The sequence below is a fragment of the Hylobates moloch genome, unplaced genomic scaffold (genome assembly GCF_009828535.3).
Source record: "Hylobates moloch isolate HMO894 unplaced genomic scaffold, HMol_V3 SCAFFOLD_12, whole genome shotgun sequence".
NCBI classification, from domain to species: Eukaryota; Metazoa; Chordata; class Mammalia; order Primates; family Hylobatidae; genus Hylobates; species Hylobates moloch.
The window spans coordinates 85,822,673-85,844,284 of record NW_026652287.1 but is presented as its reverse complement, the minus strand read 5'-3'; the positions used below and the strand labels follow the sequence as shown (position 1 = coordinate 85,844,284).

The 21,612-nt window shown below is 36.5% G+C and overlaps 1 protein-coding gene across 9 annotated transcripts in view; it reads left to right on the top strand.

Moving 5' to 3' along the window:
- The window catches only part of MGAT4C (MGAT4 family member C), a 257,557-nt gene extending 237,913 nt beyond the window's left edge, over positions 1-19,644 (top strand). For 8 of the 9 annotated variants that reach the window (XM_058424887.1, XM_058424882.1, XM_058424885.1 and 5 more), the window contains 3 exons: positions 9,547-9,699; positions 15,105-15,252; positions 18,352-19,635. In XM_058424887.1, the coding sequence (XP_058280870.1) occupies positions 9,553-9,699; positions 15,105-15,252; positions 18,352-19,493 (1,437 nt within the window). In that variant the 5' untranslated portion in view covers positions 9,547-9,552 and the 3' untranslated portion in view covers positions 19,494-19,635. Of the gene's footprint in view, positions 1-9,546; positions 9,700-15,104; positions 15,253-18,351 lie in introns of all 9 variants that reach the window. The other variant, XM_058424886.1, reaches the window with a different exon arrangement.
- Positions 19,645-21,612: the final 1,968 nt, after the last annotated feature.

The window sequence follows — 21,612 nt, the reverse complement described above, 5'->3', positions numbered from 1 at the left end:
AAGCTCTCTTTGCCTGATGCCATCCACGTAAGATGTGACTTGTTCTTCCTTGCCTTCCACCATGGTTGTGAGGCCTCCCCAGCCATGTGGAACTGTAAGTCCATTAAACCTCTTTCTTTTGTAAATTGCCCAGTCTCAGGTATGTCTTTATCAGCACTGTGAAAATGGACTAATACAGTAAATTGGTACCAGTAGAGTGGAGTGCTGCTGAAAAGATACCCAAAAATGTGGAAACAACTTTGGAAATGGGTAACAGGCAGGGATTGGAACAGTTTGGGGGGCTCAGAAGAAGATAAAAAAACATGGAAACTTTTGGAACTTCCTAGAGACTTGTTGAATGGCTTTGCCCAAAATGCTGGTAGGGATATGGACAATGAAATCCACTTTGAGATGGTCTCAGATGGAGAAGAAGAACTTGTTGGGAACTGGAGCAAAAGTGACTCTTGTTATGTTTTAGGAAAGAGACTGGCAGCATTTTGTCCCTGCCCTAGAGATTTATGGAACTTTGAACTTGAGAAAGATGATTTAGTGTATCTAGTGGAAGAAATTTCTAAGCAGCAAGGCATTCAAGAGGTGACTTGTGTGCTGTTACAGGCATTCAGTTTTATAAGGGAAGCAAAGCATAAAAGTTCAGAAAATTTGCAGCTTGACAATGCGATAGAAAAGAAAATACCATTTTCTAGAGAGAAATTCAAGCTGGCTGCAGAAATTTGCATAAGTAGTGAGGAGCCAAATGTAATCACCAAGACAAGAGGGAAAATGTCTCCAGGTCAAGTCAGAGGTCTTCATGGCAGCCCCTTCCATCACAGGCCTGGAGGCCCAGGAGGAAAAAAATGGTTTCATAGGTGAGACCCAGATTCCCAATGCTGTGTGCAGCCTAGGGACTAGGTGCCCTGAATCCCAGCTGCTCCAGCCGTGCCTGAAAGGGACCAATATAGAGCTCAGGCCATGGCTTCAGAGGGTGCAAGCCCCAAGCCTTGGCAGCTTCCATGTGGTATTGAGCCTGAGAGTGCACAGAAGTGAAGAATCGGCGTTTGGGAACCTCTGCATAGATTTCAGAGGATGTGTGGAAATGCCTGGATGTCCAGGCAGAAGGTTGCTGCAGGGGCGGGTCCCTCATAGAGAACCTCTGCTAGGGCAGTGCAGAAGGGAAATGTGGGGTCAGAGCCCCCACACTGAGTCCCTACTGGGGCACCATGTAGTGGTGCTGTGAGAAGAGGGCCACCATCCTCCAGACCCCAGAATGGTAGATCCACTGACAGCTTGCACTGTGCACCTGGAAAAGCCACAGACACTTTACACCAACCCATGAAGGCAGCCAGGAGGGAGGCTGTACCTTGCAAAGCCATTGGGGCAGAGCTGCCCAAGACCATGGGAACCAACCTTTTGCATCAGCATGACCTGGAGGTGAGACCTTGAGTCAAAGGAGATAATTTAGGAGCCTTAAGATTTGACTGCCTTGCTGGATTTTGGACCTGCATGGGGCCTGTACCCCCTTTGTTTTGGCCAATTTCTTTCATTTGGAATGGCTGTATTTACCCGATGCCTGTACCTCCATTGTGTCTAGGCAGGAACTAGCTTGCTTTGATTTTACAGTCTCATAGGCTGAAGGTACTTGCCTTGTCTCAGATAAGACTTTGGACTGTGGACTTTTGAGTTAACGCTGAAATGAGTTTAGACTTTGAGGGACTGTTGGGAAGGCGAGATTGTTTTGGAATGTGAGGACATGAGATTTTGGAGGTGGAATGATATGGTTTGGCTGGTTCCCCATCCAAATCTCATCTTGAATTGTAACTCCCACAATTTCCAAATGTCAAGGGAGGGACCAAGGGGAAGGTAATTGGATCACAGAGGCAGTTCTTTCTTGTGCTGTTCTCACAATAGTAAATAAGTCTCACAATATCTGATGGTTTTATAAAGAGGAGTTCCCCTACAAAATCCCTCTCTTTGCCTGCTGCCATCCATGTAAGATGTGACTTGCTCCTTCTTGCCTTCCACCGTGATTGTGAGGCCTCCCCGGCCATGTGGAACTGTAAGTCCATTAAACCTCTTTCTTTTGTAAATTGCCCTGTCTTGGGTATATCTTTATCAGCAGCATGAAAACAGATTTATACACTGCTATTGTTGAGTGGAGTGTTTCATTAATCCCAAGTAGATTAATTTATTTGATAGTGTTTTAAACATCTTTGACATTTACTGGTTTTGTATTTGCATGTTCAGTCAATTATTGAGGGATGAATATTTAAATAGAGGACTTCAATATTCATTTATTGAAAATGAATGAATTTATTTATTCTCTTCTTTCCTTTCTTCCTTCTTTATTTATTCCCTTTTTTCTCCTTTCCCTTATGTGAGTTTGCTTCAGGTATTTTGAAACACTTATTTAGTGCGTGTACATTTATGCTTCCTTCAAAAAAATTGATACTTTCATCAATTACTAAATGTCTACTTAGTTTGATATTAATATATCCAGTTCAGCTTTCCTTTGATTAATGTTTATCTCTCTTTTCTTTTATTATTAACTCATTTTTTGTCTTTATCATTAAAATGAGTTTCCTGTCGATAGCTATATCAGTTATCTATTGTTGCCGAAGAAAACACTCTGAAATTTAATGCCTTAAAACATTTATGATCTCACTTTTCCTGTGACTCAGAATTTAGACAGCAGTTTGGCTGGATGTTTGTCCCTCTCTCTGTGCTTAATTTGTATTATTGCTACTGTTGTATCTTCAGTGGCTCATCTTTTCTCCTGCTGTTCTTTATCTACTAGCCAGTGTATTTGCATTTTGCACAAATATTTTTCATCCCTAGAAACTTTGTTTTTGTTTTTATTTAAATATTTCATTTCTGTCCTTAAAATTATCATTGTTCTTCTACTTTTAGCCTATGGGACATATTTATGATAGCCTTTTTAATATCCTTTTTCTTTTAATTCTATCATCTCAGTTATTTCTTGATTTTTTTTCTCTCTGATTAGTTTCAGCCTAGTTATAGACCATACTGTCCTTGGTTTAAATGGTAATTTTTGCTGGATCCTGGATATTGTGATTTTTATGTTCTTAAGTTCTAGACATTGTCCTATATGTTTAAAAAGTGCTATACTTTGTACTAGTATGGAGTTAAGTTATACAAAATCATTTGATGCTGTTGATGCTTGTTGTTAAGCTTTCATTAGGACAGGCCTAGAGAGTATTGGCCCAAATACTAAGGTAATATGCTTCTGAGTATTCTTTTTGTTGTTGTTTGTTTTGAGACAGCGTGTTATTCTGTTGCCTAGGCTGGAGTGCAGTTGCACAATTACAGCTCACTGCACGTAGGCTTGACCTCCCAGGCTCAAGCAATGCTCCTGCCTCAGTCTCCCAAGTAGCTGGGACTACAGATGTGTACCAACACACCAGGCTAGTTTTCTTATATTTTGTAAAGATGGGGTCTCACTATGTTGCCCAGGGTAGTCTCAATGTCCTGGGCTCAAGCTCTCCTCCTGCCACAGCCTTCCAAAGTTTTGAGATTACAGGCATGAGGTACCACAGCTGGCCTCTGAGTATTCTTTTTAATGTCCAGGTCTATCCTGCTGGCTGATGGACACACAAACCTGGCTTATGGACACACGAACTGTCTCTAACACTGTATAAACTTCAGGAACTGTTTGGCCTGCTACTTTTTTATGGTTCTTTCTCTAGTCTTATGGAGTTTCATGACACACACGACATATCAGTATCAACTCAAAGATTCAAAGAGGCCCTCTGCCGAATTCTGCAGAATTCTGAGTCTCTCTTCTGTCACTTGTTCTCTTAATTATTCTGCCCCTCAAATTCTAGGTACCTTTATCTCTGGCAAATTATTATTTCTGTCTCCTAATTGGCAGGATCTCTAAGTTCTGTTTGGATTCACTCTCCCTGTACTGCCTTTTGAAAACCGCCTCTTGACAGCAGGCAGGAAAAATCACAGGGCTTACCTATTTGCTTTCTTCACTTGAGGATATTGCCCTGTGCTGCCTGTTGTCCAATCTTAGAACAAAAATCATCAACTGTGGATAAAATATAGTGTCTTCCAGAAATGCTGGGTAAAAATGTTAATACTTTCAATTACCAGTTTCTAGTGACTGAAGATGGTAAAGTTTTCACCTTCAGTAGTAGCAAATGAGGTTTCTTACTTTTTCTTTCTTTTCCATTTATAATTACCATTTCATCATTAATTTATATTTATTCAATATTTTACTATCAATCATAGCCCATTAATTTTGATCTTCAGTTTTCCCAAAATTCCTTAATGAAAGCCTTTTCAAGCCATTTTCTATGTCCTTTAGATATGTCTCCACTAATCTTGAGATCTTTCTTGCTTCATGTCACAACAAAAATATAGTCTAATCCCAGAGACCGTCCTCCCCACTTGAAATCAGCTATTTTGTTTTCCTTTTCATAGGCATTTTGTCAGTCTGGTTTTGGGTGTCCGAGTGTTTTTTTGTTGTTTGTTTGTTTGTTTTTTGGCGACTGGTGGGGGGACCTTTTTAAAAAAACTCTCCTGAACCAAGGTGTAGAAAATAATTCTATGTTTGAGGTGGGGGAGGAGTGTGAATGGCTTTATTATCTTGTTTAATTTTTAATGGCCTAAAGTCTAGCATAGTTTGTTTAATAAATGACATTTATTTTGTTCTGTCTTTTGATCTTTTGTTTGCCCTGGTTTGGGCTTCTCAGCCTATTCTGCTGACCGTAGGTGTAAATGTTCTCAATTAAATGAAAATTAATATTTGTGCTAATTGTCTGTATCATAGTTACTCTGGGGGTGTACACCATGGAAACTTTATTTCTATTCTGTATTGTGAATGGATTTGGGAGGATTACAATTTGCAGGATTTGGATATTAGAATTTAGAAGACCATCATTATTCTCTAAGGACTTCTGTATTTCTTTGTCAACTTTTGGGAATTATATCCTGGGGTTTTGTTGTTGTTTTATTCTATTTCACATTATTGCAGACAGAACTAATGGTAGCAGTGGCCCATCAAGAGTGGCTGCTGCCAAGATGCGAGCTGCAGCAGGGAGGCTGGCCTGGGCCTCCTATGCCACTGCTTGGGCAGGAACCCTGCCCTCCCTAGGAGTCACTGCAGCTGCCCTCCCAAGTGCAGAATCCAGACTTCTCTGTAGTCTGCACCTTTGAGGACCCTAGAAGGACCCCATGCCACCATCTACACAGGCTCAGGGGTGCCTGCCTCCACTACCTGGCCTCCTCCTGCTGTCTAGACAGTCACTCCTACCACATTTGCAGCAGTCAACAAATGCATCTTGGGGACTCTGGGGTCTGTGAGTCCACAAGGTGGCTACTGGAATCCTTTGCCTTTTTCCAGTATCTCCCCTCTCTTTTCTGGATTTCCTCATGGTTCCCACTGCAAAATACTGAGGTGACCACTCCCAGGAGGCCCTCCAAAGTACCATCTGGTCCCACAGCCTATTTTTGCAGCCCCCTCCTGACATTAGGGGCCACCTGTGCGATTAACTTATCCCCTAGGACCAGATGTCCCTTAACCAAATCAGGAGATGGAAAATCACACTTCACCAAGGCCCCTCCAGCCCCGCTGATGAAGGCAGTGTGACTCCCATCCAATCCCTGGTCTACTATGGATAGCTCAGTGCAATTGAGAGGCTAGACTCAGTCCCGTATAAGCCTTCCAGTATGCAAACCTGAAAGTGTTTCCTCCTCCCTCCTCTCATTTTATCATTGGGGGCTCATTTTATCCTCCAATGGTACTGCCATTCTTCCAACTGGTCCTCCAATGGTACTGCCATTCTTCCAACTCCTCCCAATCCCTGGCCCTATATAAGATATAAAGCTCATTTCCAAAATTATCTGCCACTTGCAGGATTCCCTGCTTTTCAGTGGTGGTCAGGATTTGACTCAAAAGTAACATGACATCCTTCCAGGAGAGCTCAACTACTTAGGTTAAGTTCTAGAAAGCCTCTATATACCTGTCAGGACCATCAGAAAACTTGCCAAGACCCCCTTTAATTTGAAAAGGGGACCTGGACCTTAATGGGGCCATATTCACCAGGCATCTGTTATTGGAGCAGTTGAGACTGGGACCTGCCTAAAACGAAGATTTTTAGGCTGGGGCAAGCTTAAGAGAGAATCCGCATAGGGAAGAGCAAAGGGGGTTGATTCCCCTGCTGGAGGCACCTCTGGGGCTTGCTTCCCTATTTCCCTGGGACTGTCTCTTGCAGCCTTTTGTGAGATGGCCACCTAGGAGGGCTTAATCAATCCTACAGTCTCAGCAAAGGTCCGAATTGCCCTGCAAGGCAAAGAAGGCCTGCACATATGGGACCTTGGACCATTTGCCCTCGCATTCACAGAAAAGCTTTCTTCCTGAGGCCATGTTTCTGTTTTGTGCTTCAAGGTGCTTGACACTAAGTTGGCAACAACGGAAATGACAAAAACATGTTTGCCACAAATTTATGTACAGATACCAATGCACACTTTGTCTTAACTTTCCATTTTATGCTTTTGATGACTGAGCCAATTCCACATTCTTCCCAGTAATATCTCTAGTTTGCAACAACATCTTTAACATTTAACATTGTATATAAAGAAGAGATGGGAATCTTGACAGCCACAAAAGAAAGAAAGAAAGAATGATAGGAAAGACTGGAGGTCCAAGTGCCAACACCCTAATGGGCAGTCAGGGACTGGAGTTAGTCCAGGGGCCTTTGGATAACACCGAGGTGTAGCCTTGGCCAGATACCCTTAGTTGCCCCAAGATTTCCTTTCAGTCCTATGTGACAGCTAGATATTAATGAAAGGACACTGGATTGAAACAAAGCCAACATTCTCAACACCCAATAGAAGTGGTAGAGGATTGACAATGTCATCCCCAGAAAGTCTGTTCTCCATGTCTTAAGTCCTGGTAGCTGGGCTAGTCGCTTTTAACTGACTGATGAATGTCCAGTATTTTTCTTTCATTTTGACTGTTGTGGAAGTTAGAGACTCCAAAAAAAAGACAGTAAGAGCAGATCCACTTTTACTTACCTTTCCGTAGACCCTGGGTGAGACCCCAAAATGTTACAGGATCTTTGGGGTGTTGCTTTTCTGGCCAGAAATGTATGTGGCTAGTGGCACCTTTGTCTGCCCTTTGAAAAGGTGGGGCCACTTCTGAAGATGGCTCGCTGGTCACCACCCCTGCCATATTGTCATCAGGATGGTGAAAACTTCCAGGACCGGCTCTGATGAAATCTCACCTGGAAACTCTGCTGCTAGAACTGTGAAGTAAACTTTTTCCTTTTTGTGGAGAATGGGGTCTCACTATATTGCCCAGGCAGGTCTCGAACTCCTGCACTCAAGCTATCTTCTTACCTCTGCCCCTCTAAGAGCTGGGATTTGAGGTGTGAGCCACCATGCCCAGACACTGAGTTCCCCCAAGGCACATCATCTCAGACTCACGCCTGTAATGTCAGCTCTGGGCAGTGCTGACATGCCAGCTGCTTGTCATCTCAGCACCCTCCAGGCTTCGGGTGCCCACGAGTGTGGGAAGGATAACCAAGGAGGGGGCTGAGGGTGTCTTGTCACTGGCCTGCAGGTGCCTGTTGGTGCAAGCAGCCTGGACGCTATGGACAGTAGTGGGAGGCAGACAGACTTCTGGGGGGAAGGGGGTGGGTCCCCAGTGAAGCACCACCTTCAGGCTGGTGAAGACCTGAAGCCTGGGGGCCAGGTTGCCAGTCCTGCAGACCAGACTGGGAACTTGTGGTGCCTTTTCTGGGCCTCCCATGGCTGTCCATGGATCAGTTGGCGTTCGCTTCCTCCTCTCTGAGGCCCGTAAAAGCCCCGGGTTCAGCCAGAGCAGAGGAGAGGATGGAGAGATGATGGAGTGGCCACCTGCAGAGAGGAGCTACCCTGTCTGCTGAGAAAGGATGGATCAACCAGCAGCAGAGAGGAACTACCCTCTCTGCTAAGTGCTGAACACTTGACAGGTTGACCTGTCTACAGAGAGGACCTACCCTCTGTGGGTCTTGTCTGAGTGGTTCTAACACTGAATAAAGCTCCTCTTCATCTTGCTCACCCTCCACTTGTCTGGATACCTCATTTTTCCTAAATGCAGGACAAGGACTCTGGCAAGATGCCACCAGCCACAGCAGTTTCTGATCAGAAAAGCAACACTCTGAAGATCCCATAACAGAACTACAGTATTGCCTCCAAAGCATTATTTTTACCACTTCTCATACTATTTGCAATGTCATCTATCACCCAAATCCTCAGGATATACATTTATGTGCATCTATGTGTGCATATTTATACACATATTTACAATTTCTACAAATTAATAAGAAAAGTAACCCTTAAGAAAAATATGATCAAAGAAAATGGACAGTAATATGTGTAACATTTTCATAATTGTTTTTTTAAATTATTTTTAGACATAATTATTAAGTCTTATATATTAAGTCTTATATATTAAGACTTTCTTCTAATTCCTAATATTTTTACTATAATTTATAGGGACCCACGAATTCTCCCTTGCATTAATTCGTTGAAGAGATAAGATTTGCCAGCTATGTTCTAGGCATAGTTCTAAGATTATAGGGGACAGACATTTTTCACTTTCTAAAGTCTTCCTTACACATAAATACTTCATCATAAAGATAAACCCAAGGAGATCCATTACACAACTCTAAGTAGCTCTATTTTCAGGTTATCAATGTGTTGATTTTAGACAAAATGTGATTTTTCTAGTTTGTTAAGAGCTTCAGATATGTTTATACTTTTTTATAAAATAGTGAATAATGTAAAGGAATCTTTGGTTGGAAAATATCACAAAATAGAAAAGAGTAAAAATTTTTTAATTAGGTTTTCACGAATCTTTCTAACTCTCATTTTGCCTTTGTGTAGTACATGAATTATTTCAAACAGCTAAACCACTAATTAGTAGATATCAAGGAAATGTTAATATAATACTATAGGATTCACCCTGATTTGACAAGAATCATTGGAAAAATAAGCAAAGCAATTGTAACCCAGAAGTTTTCAAACATATGTTTGGATTTACCCCACAGCCTTAACTTCTTTGTCACTTTTCTTTACTCCACCCAGATTCCCAGTTAAATGTTTTCAGTTGACACCTACTCTGAGATTAATATTAGGCCCATAATTCTGCTTTTTCTCATTTTCATTATACTACAATAGGAGAGGTAAATGTTACCTTAAAGTTGTACGTCACTGATGACAGTGGACTTGACTGTTTTTCTATTGTGCTTTTATACTGTTTCTCATCAGAGGCCTGTTTTTTTACATTATTATGACCAAAGTTCATCTTTTTTCATCAGTAACTATGAGACTTGCTTTTTACTTTTATTTACTCTACATTAATATAAACCACTGCATTGATCTTATGTTAACATATTAATTAATGATCTGTGCCAACCTTATGTTTGAAATTGGGAACAGAATTTTAATTCAAACATTTGAAAGATGAGATTTTACAAGGACCTGACTTTTATATATGCGATAAAGAAATATTTGCATCCAAAAACCAACTGCTAGTAATTCTGTGCCTCTTTTCCACAGAAGAGAATGCTTAAATTTCATCAAATGAAACATATTTTTGAAATACTTGATAAAATGAGATGCCTGCGAAAACGTTCTACAGTGTCATTCTTGGGAATTTTTGTCATTTTTCTCCTTTTTATGAACTTGTACATTGAAGACAGCTACGTTCTGGTAAGTTTTGGAGGTTGATTGTCTTTTCTTCAAAATAAGGCATAAGTCAAACAAGGATTAGTCCCATTGTAGCCTAACTTCAATCTCAAGCTATTGGAGAAAACTTAGTTTGAGCAAAATTATAACATGTATATTGTCTATTTTTGTATTAACCATACATCAACATTTCACTTGTTTTGAATTATGTTACAATATTTTTAATGGTGTATATTTTGTCCTCCAAATATGTACATATAATTACAAATAAGTAAGCTATCATCACTATGCAGAATAAATATTATGTGGAGCCATTAAGATTTTGAGTTTTCCATTTGAAATGTGTAGAATAAACAAAATCTGCTTAGAAAGTATAACTCCTTGCTTCCTCTACTTTTCTATATTATCACTGAAACTTTCAAAATTCCATTCTCTAATTAACAATGCTTTTTAATTGTACTATTTGTATAAGTAATATTTTATTACAATGTGTAACACCTTATTTGGATTTTGAATAGACCTAGATGGCCACTCTATTTTATATTTATACCCACTGAAAAGATCTCAAGAGATAAAGATATTGATGTATAAATTATTCAGTAGTTAAAATGAGATACCAAATATTGGTAGGTGATTACATATGAATAAGTTTTTTTTAGGGAAAATATGACAATATGCAAAAGCATTTATTCTGACTAATTATGAAAAATTAATGTGTTAGTTTCAATTTTTTTCTTATTGTTATCATCACATCATTTCACGTCTGATGAGATTAATACAGGCTTTATTGCTATTCACTTTTCTATCTTAATGGAGCCTAAAATATCTGTCCTAATTTGTATGTTGTTATTAATATTTATAGATTTCAGAAAATCAAAACCTGATTGCAGTTTATATATTTCAGAAATCAAAACCTTTACAACTAACAGGAACTAAAAAGTGATTTTAACATGCAAAAATGCTAAAAGTTTAAATTAGTGTCTTAACAAAAGACAGAGTATTTCCAAAAAAAATGCTTTAGATTATTTATTAACTATTATTTTCCAGATACTATGCTATATCCTGTGAGCCAACCATATGATTTTGTTGGTACAGATATTCCTAAGAAGTCCTCTGTAAGACATCTTGCATCATTTATCTCTGTTCTTTGATGCTGAAATTGTGCCAGAATCCTAGATTTTGACTCTGCCTAGGCTTTTTGTCTTCAAATAGTGATTCTGATGTTGTGGACCCTTAAAGTTTCTCTCCACAGTCTATGCACAATGGCTGAAATCACCAAAGACTAAACAGGATTTGAGTAGGCATGATTTAGGCAAACTTAGCAAATAGGAGAAACATACCAATGTTATGCATTTTTGAATATTTTTAAAACCTATTAGTTATATGAGATATAATAAGGAAAACAGAACAAGGCCTATGTGTTCTTGCTATTTTTTTCTTAAGATAATGAAAGATCATAAGTTAACTAGAGATTCTCTTGATTAATGATTCAATTTTATAATAAAAATTTAGTTCTTGATTCTGTGTCTACAGTAGAAGTAAATAAAATCTTGTAAATCAAACACATGTTATTGGTTGGAGGCTTGTTATGTTCAATTACTTGCTGAATTTATAAGACAGTTTCCAGTGCAATTTCAATCTTTCACTTTCAACAAACCCAAAGGACCACTGAATGTGCAAAACGCCCTTATGTCTTTTGAAATAGAACCTGTTTAAATTCACTGTAAAATGAGTAAGAAGTAGTACAGTATATGTCAATTAGAAAGTAAAATGCTATTTTCCTGTTTTGCAAATTTTTACAGTGCTATCTAAACATTGGTCCCAGCCATCAAATGTAGATAATATGATTTAATGAAGTAGCTCTTCTACTAAAGCTACTTTCTCAATGAGATTTCTCTGATTATATTAGGAATATATCTACTCAAATTTGCAAATCAGTCCAGGTGCAGAAAACAGATTGCTTCTTTGCTTTTAAAAATTATTATTTTAAAATACTTACAAAAATTGGAAAAAAATGAGTTAAAGTGATTGCTAAATTCCAACACTCATCCCTTGTTCTAAGTTTAATGATAGTATTTTTATTATTTAACAATTTACTATCTACTGACTGATGTTTTTTAACCAAATCGCATTTTAGCTGAATTTTGCTTCAAGGCTATAAGTTGAAAACTTTTTCAATGATTAATATTAAATTGCATTACAATTATTCTTCTAACAATGAATAGTATCCATGAGAAACTGGCCCCCTCCAAGAATATAATGCGATTTATTTTTAACACATCTCCCTTTTGATCTTTTTACCTGTGTTTATTTCATTTTTTTTATAAAATTATCTGAACTCATTTTCTTCTTTCTTCCCGATTATCACAATGTATGCAATTTGCTAAGCACAGATATTAGTAAATCTTTCTTTTTTGTCTTCCTTTTTTAAAAACTGGGAAATAATACTTCTAACTTAGAGATATCAGGTGAATAGTTAGAAGCAGTAAGTTCTCTGGAGTTAGTTAACAGATTCTATTCTCGACTTTTTGTTAGAAAATCCATTTGTGGCCTGAAACCCTAGGCATATTAGCAGTTTAGCATATTTGCTTATGTATTAGAGATATATGTGCCTTTAAGTGAGAAAGGAAGCTGCGCTTAGTGTGAGAGACAAGCACTGTTACAAGGCAAACTAAGTAGAAGAGACACTGCATGCCCAATCAACTTAGCCTCTTGGCTGGGAGCATCTTCAAAGTAGCCACAAGGATATATATTTAGTCTGTGGCTAGTTCATTGAATTGCATTCCCATCCAGAAAATGATTGTCATAAAGCTTTGTCTTATTACTGAGAAATATACTACAGCAAAGTAGCTACAGAAAGAAGGTATCCAGGGAGAGCCTGGCTGTTCAGGTAGATGCCTCTGGAAAGCAGCCAACAAGGCTGACTCCGGTGAAAGTTGCATTATTTATTTATGCTGAAAAGTATAAAAAAGCTTGTTCTTAAGAATTTAATAAAGTGATTTCATGTAAGTTCCATTTCTTTTTATATTATGTTATGTCCTTAAATCAGGATGAATGTACTCCATCTTATAACACAAAATTTCTAGATTTTATGTGTTAAGGATAGAATTTTTAAAGAGGTATTCAATATCCTGCACTTACCTTAGAATGTAACATCACCTAAGAATAGAATGGTAAAATGAATTTAGTGCTGTAAGTACTGTATTTTTTACAGAAATTTCTTCCAGGCATTATTAATTATGTACATCACTACATTACTATTAAAATAATTGATACTAAACTGAGTCACTAGTTACATTTTGGCAGTTCTAAATTTATTTTAAACTTTAATGATGTTTTATAGGTATGCAGATAAACACCAATGAAAATATTTACATATAAAGAACTTAAAATAATCAGAATTCAGTGGATAGCCAATTGGTATATTTCTAAGTAATTTAGCATCTAAGGTTTAATCTCAAGTACTTTGAAAGTTTATGGCTTTTACACATGGCATTGTGTAAAAGCCACACAAAACCACACTTTTACACATTGTGAACCTTATAAAGGACTAAAGTATTTCTTGGTCCAAATGATCAAAGGCAGTATAAAATAGAGAAATACACTATTAAAGACCAAATTTAGATTTATAAACATAATTGGATATACAGAAAAGATATTCAGAATGAATCTTGATTTAGTAAGGACCATATTGGAAGCCTCTAGTTAAGGTCCCTACTTTCAGTTTTTATTCTAAGAATAGTCACTTCTGGCCATAGATAAGAAAGCTTGAGTTAGTCATCTTTTTCATTGGCACTTGAGATTGATGCGAAGTAGAAGTATTGAATGTTTCCATTGTAAAACTTGTATCTGAACTTTAATTTTAGAACAAAGGCTTTAATTAACATTTTAATGACAACAGCAAAATAATAGCAGGACCAAAGTTATTTAATCCATTTACTTTCTCTACAGTCTTAATAGCTAGCACATGGCTAGCTTGACTTTCTATACTGAATAAAATAAATCCACATAAGGCCAGGTGTGCTGGCTCACACCTATAATCCCAGCACTTTGGGAGGCCGAGGTGAGTGGATCACTTGAGGTCAGAAGTTTGAGACGAGCCTGGCCAACATGGCGGAAACTCGTCTCTACTAAAAAATACTAAAATTAGCTGGGCATGGTGGCGTGTGCCTGCAATCCCAGCTACTCGGGACGCTGAGGCAGGAGAATGGCTTGAACCTAGGATGCGGAGGTTACAGTGAGCAGAGATCATGCCACTGCACTCCAGCCTGGGCAACAGAGTCAGCCTCCACCTCAAAGAAAAAAAATTAAATAAATAAATAAAACCACAAAGTAGAGTGCACATTTTGATAAAAAAAGAGAGAGAGAAATATTTCTTTCTAATTAGGTTGTTCTCAAATGTATTCTACCAATTCTAGTAAATCACATATAAGTCAAACAAATAGTCATTTTCCTAATAGTGTATGACCAGTAAAGGCTTGATCAAATGATGATTAGATAATCAAAATTTACCATTTAGCTTATATCAAAGAAGGGCAATTAGTGGGTAAAGGCTATATTTTAATCTGAATATGAATATGTTTTCTTGAATATAAACCTTCCTGAAGATTTAATGACATGCAAAATCCAACACCAAATAAATAAAAGGGATCTAAAATATAAAAGGATCAGGCATTACATCCAATAGAATCTCACACACACACACACACACACACACACACACACACACAAACTTAACTATCGTAAGAAATATTAGTCCTAGATATCTACACATTACCTTAATTTGGTGCAAATGTATCCTATTTGAGGTTACTTTAGGACATATGAAAAAAATTACTGCCCTATCACCCATAACTGGCCCTTCTCAACAGCTAGATAGTAGCCACATAAGTGACTTATTTAATAAAGTATCCAAAATCCAAATATTGTGTCCACTACTGCATGTTCCTAATCATTCTTAAAGTTTCCCAATCGTGGAGACACTGTGTGATCTTTTATTTGAGAGTGCTTGAGGAAATCAGGCAATAGGGTGGGAACTAGCCTTAGATTAAACTATAAAATAAATTGCTGTCAATTTGGAGATCCTTAAATGATTGTCAAAAATTTGAAAAGTGCATAAAGGCAGTGGGAGTTTTCATGTAGAAATTCTTTTTTTAAGAGATTGTCATTATTAATGTGTCCTGTAGAAAAACAAATGTAATTGTGGTATACACAGTAAAATAGGCGAGCGAGCTACTGGAGCAGAACCTCCAGGTAAAAAATGAGGTGAGTGATGATGAGCTACAGCTTATGATGTCAGTAATTGAGATTTATATAACCCTGCATACTATATATTGTAGTCATGTATTTATTGTGTAAAAAAGAAACTTTATTTAATCCATGACCATCTATTATTTATATATTTTCCTTGCCTCTTTCTTGGTATTTAGGAAGGAGACAAACAACTTATAAGGGAAACATCCACACATCAACTGAATTCAGAACGCTATGTTCATACTTTCAAGGATTTATCTAATTTCTCAGGAGCCATAAATGTCACCTATCGCTACCTAGCTGCCACACCTTTACAAAGAAAGCGTAAGTGTCCTTAAACATTTAAATAAAGAATACATAAAATATTTTGCATTAAAATAATGATAATTTGTTTCACATGTATAGTAAAAAGGCTTAAGGGCTTTACTAATATAATAAACTATTTGGGGAAGACTTCAATGTTTCTTCACAAATTGCCAACTACTATACTCACTGACCCAGTACCCTTAATAACAAAAAAATTAAATAAAATGCCTAATCATAATGTGAGTCTTTTGAGATTTTGTTGTAGGATGGTGTAGAGTGACTAGAAAAAAATCAATTTACTTTAAAATTTAGAAGTTAACTTTTAAAAATTCCTATGTTCATATTGCTATATTTTCTAACCTCTAACACTTTGGTTTTATGACTTGCCACAACTTTTTAATTAATGAAACTCTGTGTTTTAGTTTCCTAGGTCTGCCATAACGAATTACCACAAAGTGACTGGCTTTAAAAAAGAACAATTTATTCTCTCATGGTCCTGGAAGGCAGAGGTTGAAATCAAGGTGCTGGCAGGTCCCCACTCCCTCTGAAAGTTCTAAGGGAGAATCCTCGCCTCTTTCAGCTTCTGGTGGCTTTGCTTTGGTACTCTTTAACTTTGGAGCATCACTCCAATTCCTGCCTCCATCAATGGCCTTCTTCTCTTTGTCTTTCTGTGTCTTTTCCTTTTTTTATAAGGACACAAGTTATTGAATTTAGGGTCCACATCTAAATCCAGAATTATTGCAGCTCAAGATCCTTAACTAATTATATCTGCAAAGATCAAATTTACTAATAAAATTACATTCTGAGGTTCCAGGTAAACATGAATTTTTGGAGGAAACTATTCGACACACTACAGTCAGTTAAAATATGTATATTTGGAGCCAAGAAGTAACTTACTATATTTCTAAGACACCATAGCTTATAACAAGTACCATTATCTAATTAGCGTACCACTAAGAAAGTATAAGCATTACCAATTTTAATTATAACGCTATTGATTTTAGTATGCAGCCTGATCTTTAAATGTTTCAATGTATAAAATATAAATCTTAGGCTGGGTTTGGTGGCTCATGCTTGTAATCCCAGCACTTTGGGAGGCCAAGGCAAGTGAATCACTTGAGGCCAGGCGTTCAAGACCAGCCTGGCCAACATGGTGAAACCCCTTCTCTACTAAAAGTACAAAAATTAGCCAGGCATGGTCATGTACACCTGTAATTCCAGCTACTCAGGAGGCTGAGGAGGCCAAGGCACGAGAATCACCTGAACCTGGGAGGTGGAGGCTGCAGTGAGCTGAGATCACGCCACTGCATTCCAGCCTGGGCGACAGAGCGAGACTCTATTTCAAAAAAACAAAAACAAAAACAAAAAAAACCATGACTCTTAGAATAAAATACAGTGCTATCATGATCTTAATAAATTATGTGAAGACCACAAAAATTGACCTCTCTTTTAAGACTTGTTTATGTGAGTGTATTGGTTATCACTAGGTTGAGGAAATTGTTAAATTAATTTAGATTTCTTTATATCTCATTTCCTTTCATTCTACCATTTGAAATGTCTACTCTTCTTAGGCTTCTTTCTAATTGTCTAAGACTGCCATTCATTTTTCATCTCTGTTGCACCACCTTTGCTTGAACATTACTGATTCCCCTTTCCCATGCTAAATTTACTAATGTTTATTGGCACACAGGCCAACTGCTTTCTATCAGAGGCAATGTGACACAGAGGATAAAAGAGTGAGACAGTTTGAATCCTGATGCAACATCACTTACTAAGTGTACCACCTTGCATGAGTCACCTCATCTCACCATGACTTAGTGTCCTTATCTGTAAAGCAGAATGATGGTAATAGCAAACCTATCCCAAAAGACCATTTTGAACATTTAAGATGCATATTACAGATAAAATGCCCAAACTCCTGCCTCTTATGTAGACAGCATTTCATAAGTACTGGCTATTATTAATGAAGTTTGGTGGCTTCAAGTTTAATGGTACTAGATAACATATTGTGTTTCAATAGAAGTCTGAGTTGTAAGCCAAGATATTTAAATGAAATGTGTAAATCACAACCTCTCTGACAAACTGTTTTTGGAATGGGGCTTTTTTCAATATCATACAAACTGCATTATACAGGTGCCTATATGAAAACAAGGATCTTGTTGTATATAGATTTCCCCATTTTCTAAATAGTGGCTTAGAAATGTTATTCATTTCTGATTAATATGAGAACGAGCTTTAAAAAGTGAAAATATTTCAATAGAAAGACCTCTAACCCTTCTCAGAGGCGAGCTGTCTTTTCTCAGTGTTTTATTTTATTCTCTAAACATATCTAATTCCTAATTTTAGATTTTAAATGTCTGAATAAAAACTTATTCAGGCAAAATTACTATCAAGTGTGTTTCAAAATTTTTTTAAAGTGATGCTTATGTCTTGGAACAATGTAGCATAAAAGTTTTTTGAATGTGTCTTATAATATTGTTTGCTTTCTAATTAATATACTAGATACATTTCAAGATAAAATCATGAAGTCCAATTATGAATTCTAGTACAAGATAATGACAGCAAAAAAAAGAAAACTGAAAATATGTGATGTGTTCTATAAAAAATTTAAAGATGATTGAAAGACTTACTTACCCTAATTTTTCTTTTGTATCATTTGAAACTAGTTTGTCAGCCTTAACTGTGAATGCCCTTCTCTTTTTGCAAAAGAGAGAAAGCATTTTTTTCACTTTATTTTTAAAAAGTAACTTATATGTTATCTAAATAGCTGTCTACCTTCTCTAATGGGCATATATGAGAGTATTAAGCTGCAGAACACTTTAAACCATGTTTTTAGAATTTCATCAGTAAATGTTCACAGCAATAGGACTCATACATCATTGTGATTAAGATGCTATTTATTTTTCATAGAAAATATAAATTATGTATTAAGCACTTACAGCCTTTATATATTTAGCTTATTACTTTAATCATAAAATGTTCTGTGCATAGTCATTTACTAGATTTACTTAATGTGTAGTAAGTAGCAAGTCTAAGGAATAAATAAATATCTTCTCTCTTTTTCTTTTTCTGTATTTCTAGTTCACATTTGTATTGCTTCTAAATTCTTTTTTGCAGGGTATCTTACAATTGGACTTTCTTCAGTAAAGCGAAAAAAAGGAAACTATTTACTTGAGACAATTAAGTCAATTTTTGAGCAATCCAGCTATGAAGAGCTGAAGGAAATTTCAGTGGTGGTTCACCTAGCAGACTTTAATTCTTCCTGGCGTGATGCCATGGTCCAGGATATTACACAGAAATTTGCACACCATATTATTGCAGGAAGATTAATGGTTATACATGCTCCAGAGGAGTATTACCCAATCCTAGATGGCCTTAAAAGAAATTACAATGATCCAGAAGATAGAGTCAAATTTCGTTCCAAGCAAAATGTAGATTATGCTTTTCTGCTTAATTTTTGTGCCAATACTTCAGACTATTATGTAATGCTTGAAGATGATGTTCGATGTTCAAAAAATTTCTTAACTGCCATCAAGAAAGTCATTGCATCCCTAGAAGGAACTTACTGGGTAACTCTTGAATTCTCTAAGCTTGGCTACATTGGTAAACTCTATCATTCTCATGATCTCCCACGTTTGGCACATTTTTTATTAATGTTTTATCAAGAAATGCCTTGTGATTGGCTGTTGACTCATTTCCGTGGTCTGTTGGCTCAGAAAAATGTGATCCGTTTTAAACCATCTCTCTTTCAGCACATGGGCTATTATTCATCATACAAAGGGACGGAGAATAAGCTGAAGGATGATGATTTTGAAGAGGAGTCATTTGACATTCCTGATAACCCCCCTGCAAGTCTGTACACCAACATGAATGTGTTTGAAAATTATGAAGCAAGCAAGGCTTACAGTAGTGTTGACGAGTACTTTTGGGGGAAACCACCTTCAACAGGAGATGTTTTTGTGATTGTATTTGAAAATCCAATTACAATAAAAAAAATTAAAGTAAATACTGGAACAGAAGATCGGCAAAATGATATTTTGCATCATGGAGCCCTAGATGTTGGGGAAAACATTTTGCCTAGCAAACAAAGGAGACAATGTTCTACTTACTTAAGACTAGGAGAATTCAAAAATGGAAACTTTGAAATGTCAGGTGTAAATCAAAAAATTCCATTTGATATACATTGTATGAGGATATATGTCACCAAAACACAAAAGGAATGGCTAATTATTAGGAGTATTAGCATTTGGACTTCTTAGCGAATTAAATCAGTATGTTCAGTTTCTGAAGCAGGTCTTCCTGCTTCCTCTTTTGCTACCTTTGTTTTTTGGAGGGAAAGCAATGGATGGGATATGTTAAAAGAAGCATTAATTACATTGGCAGTTTTCATTTATACATTGTTGACATAATTTTACTCTTAATACACACTCGTATTTATTTTAATGTCTGAAGTTGAATATCAGTCTATAGCTAATGCTACTTTCATTTATATTTTTAAGTGTTTTTAGTTTTGAAATTTCAACTGATTGTCAAAAGGGTAATATGAAAGATTTTAAATGAAAAAATTAGTTTGTTGGATGATGAGTTTTGAAAAATAGTCACCAACTGTATATACTTCCTCAAGAACTGATAATTCATTATATCATCAGATAGCTTTTATTAAGCATCTGTGGGAATATACAGTTGGGTGGAATGATAATCTGGTTTATTTTTTGTGTAAACTTAGGTTTCCATTGACTTCTGTACATCTACAATGAATACCTCCTCATAGAAGTGGTGTCTTTACAACATAATTTTTTGTGTAGGTGAGGCTATGGAAAAAGAAAAAAAAGACTTAAAAAATCTCTCCCCTGATTATTTGTATGAAAGGGGACATTGTTCATTGTTTAAAAACATTTAATTGAGCACCTATTGTTGATAAATTTTCTGGGGGAAGCAGTCTTTTTCTAGTTTCCCTTTTGCAAAAAAAGAAAAAAAAAGAATAGTTAAGCTCAATATTTTCAGGTTACATTGAGTACCCACATTTAATAGAATAAATTAGGGAAGGCCTATAGTAGTTAGCTCATTCGTACAGACGTTTTCAGTATATGCAGAAAATTTTTGGAAATTGATTTTATACATTTTGTATTAAAATCCATATGATTGAAATTATTGTGATTTATCATATACTTTTTTGGAATTTAAATGGGTATATTATAAAGGAGAAAAGTAAGAACCATAGAAATTAGTTGACTTTTCTAGAATCAAAGATCTATTTCCTAGCAAGGCCAGCATGAGAGACCTGATATTCTGATAACCAGACAATGCTCTTTTTCTCGTATGATTTCTCCTGACATGATTTATGCTTTGTGTGTTCTATTTGCTACATGACTGTCAGATAATAAGTTATACCATCTGGAAATAGGTGGTACCATTCTTGCATAAATAATATTATCCTAAATAATGTCCTAAATGATGCTTTTTTGGTATAAGCACCCAAATAGTAAGCAAACTGGACTAAACTTTTCCTAATAGGGATTGGAGAGTGTGTCTTTACAATGTGTCTGTTAAAGTAATTCAGGACACCTTAGTGTGTCCTTAAGACATTGGTTTTCAGAATGTCCTGAGCTTGTCTCATCCTTTTTGTTTTTTAATGAACAGCAAAAACTAAGGGATTTATTATAAAGGGAAATGGAAGGTGCTTCATATATGTTTAAGAAACTCAAGTACGTGTTCATATAGATGACTGTGTGTGTGTGTGTGTGTGTGTGAAGGCTAGACTTTTGCCAGTAAGACAGAATGAGGAAATCTTCCTGTTCTTCCTTTTCATACTGAAACACAGTCCTTAAGATATACTGGCATGCTGTGTTCCAAACAACACTAGGATATTTTTATTTTATTCGTTCTCTGCAAATAAATGAGAAACTCAGATAAAAAATGGAAACTTTTTATTTCATTCATAAACAGCTGTTGTGTATTTTCTTTGTATCCAGCTACTAAAGTGTTAGAAGAAAAATGAACCGTTCATAAGAGGCTAAATATTAATATTTAGCATCTAAATAATTAATATTAGGCATCTAAATCTTACAGTCATAGGAAAATATGAACACTGCCACTAAACTATTATCTTTACCTTGATTTAGAGGTTACTTGCCAGACACCTAAAAATGTTCTATTTTCTTTATTTTTCTTATCTTTTATTAACTGGCTAGTTGATAGTATTGTGTGTATATCTCAGAAGTTACAAATGGCATTATTTTCTTCACTGTCAATGATAAAAGGTACACAATTGTATGCCAAAGACATATAATATCAAGAGCTAGGCAGACTCCCTGAAATGAGTTGTAACCCCTTACGTATTCTTCTGGGAATGGCTTTCTAAAGATCAGCTATTTGTGT